Source organism: Muntiacus reevesi, chromosome 4 (genome assembly GCF_963930625.1).
Source record: "Muntiacus reevesi chromosome 4, mMunRee1.1, whole genome shotgun sequence".
Taxonomy (NCBI): Eukaryota; Metazoa; Chordata; class Mammalia; order Artiodactyla; family Cervidae; genus Muntiacus; species Muntiacus reevesi.
The window spans coordinates 127,812,187-127,824,531 of NC_089252.1; the positions used below are offsets into that span (position 1 = coordinate 127,812,187).

At 35.2% G+C, this 12,345-nt stretch overlaps 1 protein-coding gene across 4 annotated transcripts in view; it reads left to right on the forward strand.

Annotated features, from left to right (window-relative positions):
• Positions 1–12,345, forward strand: part of PTPRQ (protein tyrosine phosphatase receptor type Q) — a 291,398-nt gene that overhangs the window by 208,890 nt on the left and 70,163 nt on the right. For all 4 annotated transcript variants that reach the window (XM_065934147.1, XM_065934148.1, XM_065934149.1 and 1 more), the window contains 3 exons: positions 5,706–5,892; positions 9,349–9,593; positions 12,117–12,183. In XM_065934147.1, coding sequence (XP_065790219.1) covers positions 5,706–5,892; positions 9,349–9,593; positions 12,117–12,183 — 499 coding nt within the window. The remainder of the gene's footprint in view (positions 1–5,705; positions 5,893–9,348; positions 9,594–12,116; positions 12,184–12,345) is intronic.

Sequence of the window (12,345 nt, forward strand, 5' to 3'; positions counted from 1 at the left end):
TGTAGCTCAGGAGAGGAAGTTTATATTTCCCGATTTGGGAAGCATAGGTGTTCAGATGATGGATGAAATAATATGAATAGATGAGATTAACCATGAAACATTTAGGGTAAGAAACTCCTCTGTAAGGACTAACCTGAAGGTAGTGTCCTGGGAAATATGAACATTTGAGTAAAAGGCACCTGCAAACGCTGAATTGGAGCAGCCATTCAGACGGTAGGAAACCCAAGCACAAGAGTCAAGCCTTTTGTCTATAACAGGGTGCTGTGCACTGTGAATAATGCAGAGTCATTAGCTAGGGTTAGAACTGGAAACTTCTCCTGGCATCCTGCTTGGGTTTTACTGGAGCTGATGAGCAGTCCCTTCTGGTGGCGTCTAAGGCATTAAATTAGGTAATCCACAGTGAATTCTCCTCCCCCTCTTGCTGTATTTATTCATCTCTTAACTTTCATGATTTTTTAAAATGCCTTTATATTATTTCTTAAATGGAAATAATTCTATCTCAAAAGGCCTGTCATGATTAAAAGAAAACTTAAAGGATTATTGGTACATTTTTTTCTCCCAGTCAGTCTTCAGTTTATGATCCTCCTTTTTTTAGAGCATATTTGTGAAGACTTTTAGTTCATAATCAGCCAAAAACAATCAACATGAATGACAAATGCTCTGAGAATATCATTAAAAGCAAATTTTAAAATGTTAACATTGTGCTCTGTTAACTAGAAGATGCTTTACTAGGGAAAATAGCTCTCTCGTGGAGTTTGGTTGTGTTGAAAGGAGGGAAAAGTAAAACATTAAAAAAAGGTGATTTATCACCTAATTCTCTCAGTATTCTTATTGAGATTAAAAATGAGTAAGGGAAAGAGAGAAGGATGGAAAGATAACTATTGTAATTGCTGAGCTTGTTTCAGCTACATATTAGCCTCTTCATATGCATTGTATTATTGTATCTTATCTAATAACCTTTTGATGTAAATATTAAAATCTTACTTTTGTATATAGGAGAACTAGGGACAGAGATGATAAAAAAAAAAAAAAAAAAAAAAACTCAAACAGTTAAGACCTGGCTAAAACCAGCATAATGGTGTGATGGAAATAGAAAAAAAAAATCAAAAAGCAAATAAAATTTGCCAAATTGAAATATGTGCTCACCAAAACATCTTTGGATCAAAGACAGCAAAAATTTAACAGATTCTAACACTTCACAGTTTCCCTAGGATTCTTGGAACTAAAGCGGTCTTCCCTTCATTCTTTCAACACAATTTTAGCTTTTTTTTTTTTAATTTTGTTTTATATTGGCACATAGTTGATTAATAATGTTATGTTAGCTTCAGATGTACAGCTAAGTGATTCAGTTATCCATATACATGTACCTATTCTTTTTCAAAGTATTTTCCCATTTAGGTTATTATAGAATATTGAACAGAGTTCCCTGTGCTATATAGTAGGTCCTTGTTGGTTATCTATTTTAAATATAGTAATGTGTACATGTCAATCTCAAACTCCCAATGCAACTTTAAATGCATTCAAATGCCAGCATTGTGCTGGGTGCTGGGTCAAACCCTCATCTCTTCTGGCTCCCACACTGGCAGGCGGCTTCTTGACCACTCGTGCCTCCTGAGAAGCCCAGAAGTCATTGGCTCCCAGGCCAAGGAACATGTGTCCTTGAATTTAAGATTTATGCTGCACCTTGGCCTCTGCCAAATACTAGCCACAAGGGCATATAGCTCTTCCCCTAAAAGACTTGAAGCAAAAATGGACACTCTTTAATAAAGATACATGGACTTCCCTGTGGCTCAGATGGTAAAGAATCCACCAGTAATGCAGGAGACCTGGGTTCGATCCCTGGGTCGGAAAGATCCCCTGGGGGAGTGCTTGGCAACCCACTCCAGTACTCTTGCCTGGAGAATCCCCATGGACTGAGGAGCCTGGTGGGCTACAGTCCCTGGGGTCGCAAAGAGTCGGACAGGACTGAGTGACTAAGCCCAGCACAATAACGATATATGGGCTCAGCTATCACCCTGGATGATTCTACGAGGAATTGATGCATTTTCTGGCCTTTTGTTTGTTCTTTTTATTTTAAATTTATTATTTAATTGAAGGGTAATTGCTTTACAGAATTTTGCTGTTTTCTGTCAAACCTCAACATGAATCAGCCACAGGTATACATATATCCCCTCCCTTCTGAACCTCCCTCCCACCTTCCTCCCTGCCCCACCCTTCTGGGTTGATACAGAGCCCCTGTTTGAGTTTCCTGAGTCATTCAGCAAATTCCTGTTGACTGTTTATTTTTCACATGGTATGGTAATGCAATCTTCCTTGTTTCTCTCTCCATACATCCCACCCTCTCCTTCTCCTCCATCCCCCTCCGCCAAGTCCAAAAGTCTGTTTTCTATGTCTGTGTCTTCATTGCTGCCCTGCAGATAATTTCATCAGTACTATCTTTCTAGATTCCATATATATGCGTTAGTATACGATATTTGTTTTTCTTTTTCTGATTTATTTCATTCTGTATAATAGGCTCTAGGTTCATCCACCTCATTAGAACTGATTCAAATGAGTTCCTTTTTACGATGAGTAATATTCCATTGTGTATATGTACCACAGCTCCTTTATCCATTCATCTGTCAGTGGGTTCTGGGTTGCCTCCATGTTCTAGCTATTGTAAATAGTGCTGCGATGAACATTGGGGTACATGTATCTTTTTCAATTTTGATTTCCTCAGGGTATATGCCTAGTAGTGGGATTGCTGGGTCCTATGGTGGTTTTATTCATAGTCTTTTAAGGAGTCTCCATACTGTCTTCCATAATGACTATATCAATTTACATTCCCATCAACAGTGCAAGAGTGTTCCCTTTTCTCCACACCCTCTCCAGCATTTATTGTTTGTAGACTTTTTGATGATGGCCATTCTGATGGTGTGAGGTGATATCTCATTGTAGTTTTGATTTGCATTTCTCTAATAACGAGCGATAAAGGAGATCATTCCTGGGTGTTCATTGAAGGGACTGATGCTGAAATTGAAACTCCAATACTTTGGCCACCTCATGCGAAGAGTTGACTCACTGGAAAAGACCCTGATGCTGGGAGGGATTGGGGGCAGGAGGAGAAGGGGACGACAGAGGATGAGATGGCTGGATGGCATCAGCAACTCGATGGACTTGAGTTTGAGTAAACTCCGGGAGTTGGTGATGGACAGGGAGGCCTGGTGTGCTGCGATTCATGGGGTCACAAAGAGTCGGACATGACTGAGCGACTGAACTGAACTGAACCTAATAACAAGCGATGTTGAGCATCTTTTCATGTGTGTTAGCCATCTGTATGTCTTCTTTGGAGAAATGTCTGTTTAGGCCTTTTTCCCACTTTTTGATTGAGTTGTTTGTTTTTCTGGTATTGACTTGTATGAGCTGTTTGTATATTTTGGAAATTAATCCTTTGTCAGTTTCATTTGCCATTATTTTCTCCCATTCTGAGGGTGTTTTTTTTTTTTTTTTTTTAATCATTTTTATAGTTTCCTTTTTTGTGCAAAAGCTTGTAAGTATAATTAGGTTCCACTTGTTTATTTTTTATTTCCATTACTCTAGGAGGTAGATCATAGAGGATCTTGCTGTGATTTATGTCATGTGTTGTCATTTATGTCATGTATTTTTCTCTAAGAGTTTTATGTTCCTTTTATTTTTTAACTTACCAAATACTTAGTAGCTTCTTTTCACCAAGACAAAGATGGAAAACATAAAGTTCTGCTTCCAAGTAACTCACAGTCTAGAACACCAGAATATAGATAATTATAGAGTATGAGGTATCCAGTCTTTTTGGACTATAATGTTACAAAGTAATTAAAGTTTCTGTTATAGGGGACATAAAACATAGAGGAGACTGTACAGAGAAGGTTAAATTTAGTAGGCTTAGTGAAGACAGAAAATGAATTTTTGTACATGCTGTTTTTTGAGGGCACAGGATTCTTTTGGAATTTTACTATATATTTTATAAGATATGGTACATCACATGCATTTTATTTCCTACTTTACTAACTGCAGTCTGTTATCCATTTTTTAATGAAGGCATTGGAATAATTTAATTTTACTTTATAAGATCAGGTCTCATGACCTTGTGGTTGTGTAGAGAGGTCTGAACTCTTCAAAGACCTGGGATCAAATCCTACCGCAGTTACCAAGTAGCTGTGGAATCTTGAGAAATTCAGCTCAACTCTATAAAACCAGAGTTGAAATAGCTCTAGTAGCCAGTTAAGGAACATGAAGAGCAGTCAACATAAAGCTAAGTGGTGGGCAGTGATGAGTTGGAGACCCCTACCCCGTTATAAGAGTTACCCATCATTCATCTTTAGATCAGTGTTAGCCAGCATATGTTTAAGCCTAGTCTTAGGGGAAATTTAAAAAGCCTGATTTGTATGTGATATTTAAATGTTGACAACCAACTAAACACACACTTTCCAACAGAGGATACATGAACCTGATCAGCTGGATTCCTATGCTGATCTGTTTTTCTTCCCCCACTACTCTCTCTCAAGATGTTTCGATCTGTTTGATTTTTTTTTCAATACCGATATTGTATCTGCTTTTTCTGTACTTTTCATAGCAACGTCTTTTTCTGTTAAAAAAAAAACTTAGAAAAGAGCATTTGAAGAACATATTGAACAAAAATACATCTTTTAAAGTTATAAGAAAGGGTCAAGTTGAAAATGAACTTGTTAGTGATGACAGTGTATCCAACTTGTTTTTAAGTGTTTGAAGTCAAGTACCTGATAGAAGCAGACATGAGGATATTGAATTTTCTGTTCATCTCAGGAAAAGTCCTTTTATTTAGTGCTAGAAACTTTAGCTATGTTTAGACCCTACAGTGAGTAGACCAAATTTTCCATCAAAGACAGGCTGTTTTAATAAGTAGTACAACTGTGTTTATTATACCTAAGCATACTCATTTGTACACATTTAATAATTGCACCTACATTAATTGATTCCTTATTTAGTACCATGCATGGTGCTAGATCAGTTTTTCAAACTCCAGTTATGACCAGCATTTTAAAAATGAATTGGAATAAAATTTAAAAGAGCAGAAAATATCAAAGTGCATTTTAGAAAGAAGTTGTATTTCTGAAAAGAAGTTTGCAGTTATAAAGAATACACATTCACACACATACATCCTGAATGTGTATGGATATTATGCTGCCAAATGTATTTCACTTTTGTGGGTTATGATAAAAAAAAAAAAAAACAAATTTCTTTGCTAGCTACTTCAGATCTGTTTTTTTAAAATCATCAAAATATTATAAATATTTAGATATCATCACCTTGATCTTACATACATAGAAAGTTAGACACAGCACATAAATGACTTATCAAATGCTGTGGAAGTTACTAAGTGACCAGGTTGGGATTTGAACCCTTGATGACTAGGTACCAACCTATATTCATTCCTCTGTAAAACACTGGAGTAGAAGAAGTTTCATTGACTACAGAGATGGTTTTTGCTTTTTCTGATTATTGTGGTTGATTTTTTTCTTTTACTTTCAACTGTTGAAATAACTGCTAGTTAGTTGACTCTTAGAGTAGCATGTTGGATTTCCCAGGACCATCTGACTGTAAATAAGAAATTTTAAATCTTGGTTAGAAAGATATATCACTATTATTATGTTTTAGTGATTTGTAACTCAAGTGCCGCTTCCTCTATTAGCTATTTTTTTCCCCTATAGGTAGACAGTGATGAATTTAACATTTCCTTAATCAAGTCAAATGAAGAAAATAAAACCATAGAAGTTAAAGATTTGGAAATCTTCACAAGGTATTCCGTGGTGATCACTGCATTCACTGGAAACCTCAGTGTTGCGTATGTGGAAGGAAAGTCAAGTGCTGAGATAATTGTTACTACTTTAGAATCAGGTGAGGTCTATTTTTCATTACTGCTAAAAATTGACTAAGTGTCTTTCTTACAGTTTCTCACACTCTACCCTACAAAGCATGTGTGGTACAAGAAAATTTTAAGCATATAAGCATAAAATTCCATGACTCACTAGGACTGACAAAAGTGAAGCTTTCTATTTGTATTTTTGATGCCAAATGGAATTATGTAGCATAGTCAATACTTGTAAATAGAAAAATAAATTAGTTCATAATAAGGTGTCCAAATGTATTTTTTTGTGTGTTGATTATCAACACTAAATATTTTAGAAGTTGGACAACCTTACCTATGAGATGATTTTTCCAACTGTCTATAGCCAATGAAGCTTCATCTTAAATTCCATTTTAATTATTTATGTCCCATGGTTTAAATGTACATTAAAGTAATAATACTCTATTATTGGGGGCTTCCAATACTCTATTATTGAGGGCTCAGTGGTAAAGAATCTGTCTGCAATGCAGGAGACCCAGGTTCGATTCATGGGTTGGGAAGATCCCCTGGAGAAGGAAATGGCAACCCACTTCAGTATTATTGCCTGGAGAATCCCAAGGACAGAGGAGCCTGGCAGGCTACTGTCCATGGGGTCGCAAGAGTCAGACACGACTTATCGACTAAACCACCATAAACCACCACCACTCTTATTAAATTATCTGGGCTTTCCAGGTGCCGCTAGTGGTAAAGAACATGCTTGCCAATGCAGGAGATGTGAGAGACATGGGTTCAATTTAATCTCTGGGTCGGGAAGATCCCCTGAAGGAGGGCATGGCAACCCACTCCAGTATTCTTGCCTGGAGAATCCTATGGATAGAGAAGCCAATTAAACCCCCAGCTATGTTTTCCATATCTGTTCTCTTCACTTAGTCCAGTGGCATGTTTTATTATATAATCTAATGACAAATGTCAGAATCCGTACAGATTGCCTCAAGTTCGTATGGACAGGGTCTGAGTGGATAGTAAGATTGTAACCTGTGAGAAATTACCGTGGAAAGTCAACTTCCCAGAACTCGCTTGCCCCATCCTCCTTCAGACTCCTGATGTTCTTTGCCAGCAGATATATCTCTGGAAAGAGCACATGAAGGGATGTGTTGCTATAGTTTATTTGTTGCTATCTGTAAGGTAAGTATAGGAGGTAAAAAAAAAAAGATATTCTTTTCACTATGCTGTATACTCTATTATCTATAAACTTACAGTTCTAAATTGAAAGGTATTTCTTATCCTCAGCACCCTAAAATTCTCCTTGTTTCCATTTAGTGGCCATGTTCAGGCACTTATTTTCTTACTTTTTTCTATTCTCCCTTATCCTGCCCATCTGTGAGAAAAGTTGCTGCTAAACTTGTTCATGTTCATACCATAAAACTCTGATCAAAAATCTTAATGTGACACCTTTTCCAAGGGTACTGTAGTTTAATAAATCTTTAGTAAACCTCTAAGAGTAGATTTTAGATATGAAAACAAAGATATCTGGAGGATAGGAAGTTCTTTCTAACACTCAGGTAATTTTTTCACTTATTCAACTTTAAAGCTGATCCTAATTTTAGAGAAACATCTCTCATAAAAAGAAATATATATATTCCTATATGTCATAAAAATGTATAATAGCAATTGTGAAAATGTGTGTTGAACCAATTTAACTTTTATATCAGCTATGTATTTCTTCACATTGTGATATTTGCACAATAACTTATTTATCTGCTTCTCTCTTTTTTTCTGTTATTTATTTACTTATGTTTTGCTTGCCATAGGGAACTATCTCTAGATATCTCTGCAAGTGTATCTGAATATCTGAGCTATTCATAGTCAAATATGAACAGTCTTCTTCATGGAAATTCATTACCTAGAATGGAAGAATATGTACATTTCAATGTGATTAAAATAAATATGTTCATTCAGCCATTAAATTTATTTTAAAAAATACTAATATAGTTTGACAAGAATTAGTTATTACTAACAAACTAATTTTATCCTGTGTTATTTTTCATAATAATTTACCGATATTTGGCTAGTTATATGTTAGGGCAACTTTTATTAATCAAAAATAAATAGGAATATCTAGAATATATAAAGAAATATTAAAATTCAACACTTATAAAGAATCCAGTTAGAAAATTTCAGAGGGGACTTCCCTGGCAGTTCAGTAGTTAGGACTCCAAGCTTCCACTGCAGGGTGCATGAGTTCAATCCCTGGTCAGGGAACTAAGACCCGACATGTCATATGGCCAAAAAGATAAGAAAAGGCAACCGAAAAAGAACATGAACTGATATTTCACCAGAGAGGAAATATGATTGGCAACTAAACTCAAGATATGTTTTCAACACTATTATCTGTTAAGAAAATGTAAATTAAAACCACAATGATACATCACTGTGCATCTACTAAAACAGATAAAATAATTTTTAAAGTAGTAATAATACCAAATGCTGGAAAAGGTCCAAAGAGACTGGATCACTCATACATTGCTAGTGGGAATATAAAAGGGTATAACTATTGATACAATGGAAAAATAGTTTGGTATTCTATAAAACTGAACATGCACTTACCATAGGTCCACAAATTACAATCTTAGAAAATTATCACAGACAACTGAAAACTTAGTGTTCATACAAACATCTTTATATGAATGTTAACAGGCTTATTAGGATTAACAACAAAATAACTGGAAACAACCCAAATGTTTTTATGGTTAAACAAATTCTAGTACAATGGAACACTACTCAGCAATAAAGACAGAATAAACTGTTGATATACACAGCAACTCTGGATCTCAGGGTCATTGTGCTGTTCTCTTTTGCAACTAATAAAAACTATGGAGATGGAGACTGACCAGTGCTGAGGAGTGATGGAGAGAAAATATAAGGGGAGAGCAAGAGGACTTTTCTTTATGGTGATGGAATAGTTTTGTATCTTGTTTCTGGTGATGGTTACAGGAATCTATACATGGAATTAAATTGTATAAAACCATACAAAAATATAGGAAAGCATGAAAAATGGTGAAAACTGAATAAGACCTATGTCAAGTTAATATTATTGTGCCAGTTCTGTTTCCAGGTTTGATATTTAACTACAGTTATATAAGACGTCACCACTGGGGAAAGCTGGGCAAAGGTTACAGGGAACTGAATGTATGATTTTTGCAACTTCCTATGAGTCTAAATTATTTTTAAGTTCAGAGTGTCATAGAAGTTCATTCTGTGTAAGATAAATACATATAAAAGGCTAAATATATAAGCAAATAAATTGGATCACTGTTATGGTTTCTGTGATCTATAAATGTCAATGATTCTGTAATGAACCAGCTATTTTGCTTTTCATAATTAAATGATTTGTGTAATACTCTTTGTAAAGAGAAATTTGAGAAAAATTTGAAGCAAATCAGTTTTATATGGAGATCAAAGTGAACACAGATTTTTAAATAATTTTAACTGCTAAATATTTTTAGTCCCTAAGGATCCACCTAACAACATGACATTTCAGAAGATACCAGATGAAGTTACAAAATTTCAGTTAACATTTCTTCCTCCTTCTCAACCAAATGGAAATATCCAAGTATATCAAGCTTTGGTTTACAGAGAAGATGATCCTACTGCTGTCCAGATTCACAACCTCAGTATTATCCAGAAAACTGACACATCTGTCATTGCAATGTTAGAAGGACTAAAAGGTGGACATACATACAACATCAGTGTAAGTATACATAGTTTTTAATTATCTATTTTACAAAGTTGATTGAAAAACTCAGCATTCAAAAATGCTGCAGCTTATGTAATACTCCATTTTTCTTATCTCTTTGTGGAATTGCTTAAGACATGCCAAGTGAAAAATATTTGGCGAAACAGAATTGCTGATTTCCTATTTTAATACAGCAATTCATGTGAAAATATGTAAATAACAGAAAAGTTTGCACAATTATAGTGGAAATCCAAAAATAAAGCATAAAGAAAATCCACATTAAAAGTTAAAAAGCAGTGATATATAGATAGTTCTGCCTAAAAGAAGACTGTTTCTGTGTGATTATAAATGGAAAATGGAAAAGCAAATAGCAAAGGCAAAGGGCAGAAATAACTATTTGTATGATTGAAATTCACATGTATTTCACACAACTATTACTAAAAGCAAAAAGCATTTTATATCTTAATTCTAAATTATCCATTTCAGAAAGTAAATATATATGTGAGTTCATATACATACACATAGACATAATACACATACAATTTGTTTCACCCTTTTGCTATTTTTATAGCATGTCTTGGAATTTTCAAAAAGAACTATATAATTCAGAAAATCATCTATTAAGCAAATATAGAATTCACCCTAAGCATTCAAGTAGCTCAAGTAACTAAAGAGTCAAGTAACTAATCTTCCAACAAAGTCTTCATATCAGAAAACTGTCATTAATAATTTGTGTTATTTCCCTCACTCACTATATAATCTGACTTGCTAGGATTCTTGTTGCACACACCATTAAATGGACCCCCATTAAAAGATCTGTTAGAGAGAAGGTGGTGGTTAAGAGAATGAACTGACCTAGATTCAAATTCTGGCCCTGCTAGTTTCTTTCAGGGCAGTTTCTGCAACTCTACCCCTCTTTTTCCTTATCTGAAAAATTAGTAATCGGAATAGTAATTTTTATAAGGATATGAATAGTGATGGTAGGAAACAAGTGTTAGAACAGTTTTGGCTCTCACAAATAAAAGAAAAATAGGAAATAAAGTACAACTAATTCCTAATTTTTAAATTATTCATGGGTCTTCGTTGTGACGACTCGTCACTGCAGGCCTGGGCCTCTCATTGCAGCGGCTCCTCTTGTTGCAGGGCATGGGCTCCAGGCGTGTGAGCTTCAGGAGCCGCAGCTCACAGCCTCTAGCGACAGGCTCAGCAGTGGAGGCACGTGGCTTAGGTGCCCTGTGGCCTGTAGAATCTTCTCAGTCCAGGCATCGAACCTATGTCCCCTGCACTGGCAGATGGCCTCTCATTCACTGTTCCACCAGGGGAAGTCCACTTATTCATAATTTAAAGAAAAATAAATCAATCTTTGGATTATTTGCAAGGTGCAATTTTCATTGTCCTCAACACCTGAGAAATTACTAGAAATGTGTAACTTTCACATGGGTCCTAACCTAATGAATCAAAGCCTATAGATTTTCATTTAACAGGGTTTGCGAGTGACTTCTTTGCTCACTGCAACTTGAGAAGCACTGCCCAACTTTATTATTCCACTTAAAGGTTAGGTTGTAAAGAAATATAAATAATCAAACACATTGTAGCATCACTTTTCATTTTAAATATTTTCTTTTTAAAGTTTACATACACCAGTAAATATTTCCTTTAGATATTTTTAAAGCTACATTTATATACCTGCCACATCGTATATGTTATTTTAATTCAATCAAAATACTTCTAAACTGTGCATAGGGTGGAGGGTGGACCACTAATGTATGAAACAAATTTATTAATTCCAATAAAGATACATTCTGAATTGTCTTTATTGAATATAATGAAATTGACAATAATAGTCATTATTTTATTAATATATAGTGAGATACAGTGAATTAAAGAAGAGCCTGTGTCTGCAGCTTCCTAAGCACAAAGTTGATTGAAAGGACTCACATTTGTGTAAATCACCCTCTGTAGATACAAACAGAAATGCTTTATGTGTATATGCTGCATTATGCAGGTTACAGCGTCAGATAGTTAGGGGCAGGGGTGAAGCAGGGCAGAGAGGGCAACTTTCAGAGGGATGATTTAATACAGGAAAACTGGGAGGCTGAGGGAATAGGGTTTCATCTCAGAAGGAAAAAAAAAGAGTCTTGAATATGGATTTAAAGAAAGCTGGAGTTACCTAGCTACAGAGAAAAGGAACAGATGTCATAGTAGATGAAGAGAGAGTGTAGACAGTGCCTCTTCTGCTCTTTCCTCCTACGGGTTCAAACAGAAGCCACATCTTTCTTAGTCTCTATGATAGGGCTGTTTAGGTCACTGAGCCTTTGTTCTCAGGGCTTAGTACCATAATACCAGTTGTAAGAACTAGTTTATTGCTAACATTCTTCCTCCGTATATTATATAAATTTGAGTGCAAGAAAACTATAATAGACTATATGAATTGTTTTTTAAAATAGAATAATTTTTAAACAACATATAATCGTGATTGCTTATACATACAACTGTGCAATAATTTGAAAATAGTAACAAGATGTTTCTTTGTTTTAGGTTTATGCGATCAATAGTGCCGGTGCAGGGCCAAAGGTTCAAATGAGAATAACCATGGATATTAAAGGTACATGAGCTGCCTTCCCATGAAATGCTATTGTCTTCAAAAGTAATTATAATTTATATTCTGTATTAGAGTTATGGATGTAGTCAAGCTTTTAAATGATGCATATACATATAGTAAGCATACATTAAGTAATAAGTAGTAATATATGCTTATTAAAGCTAT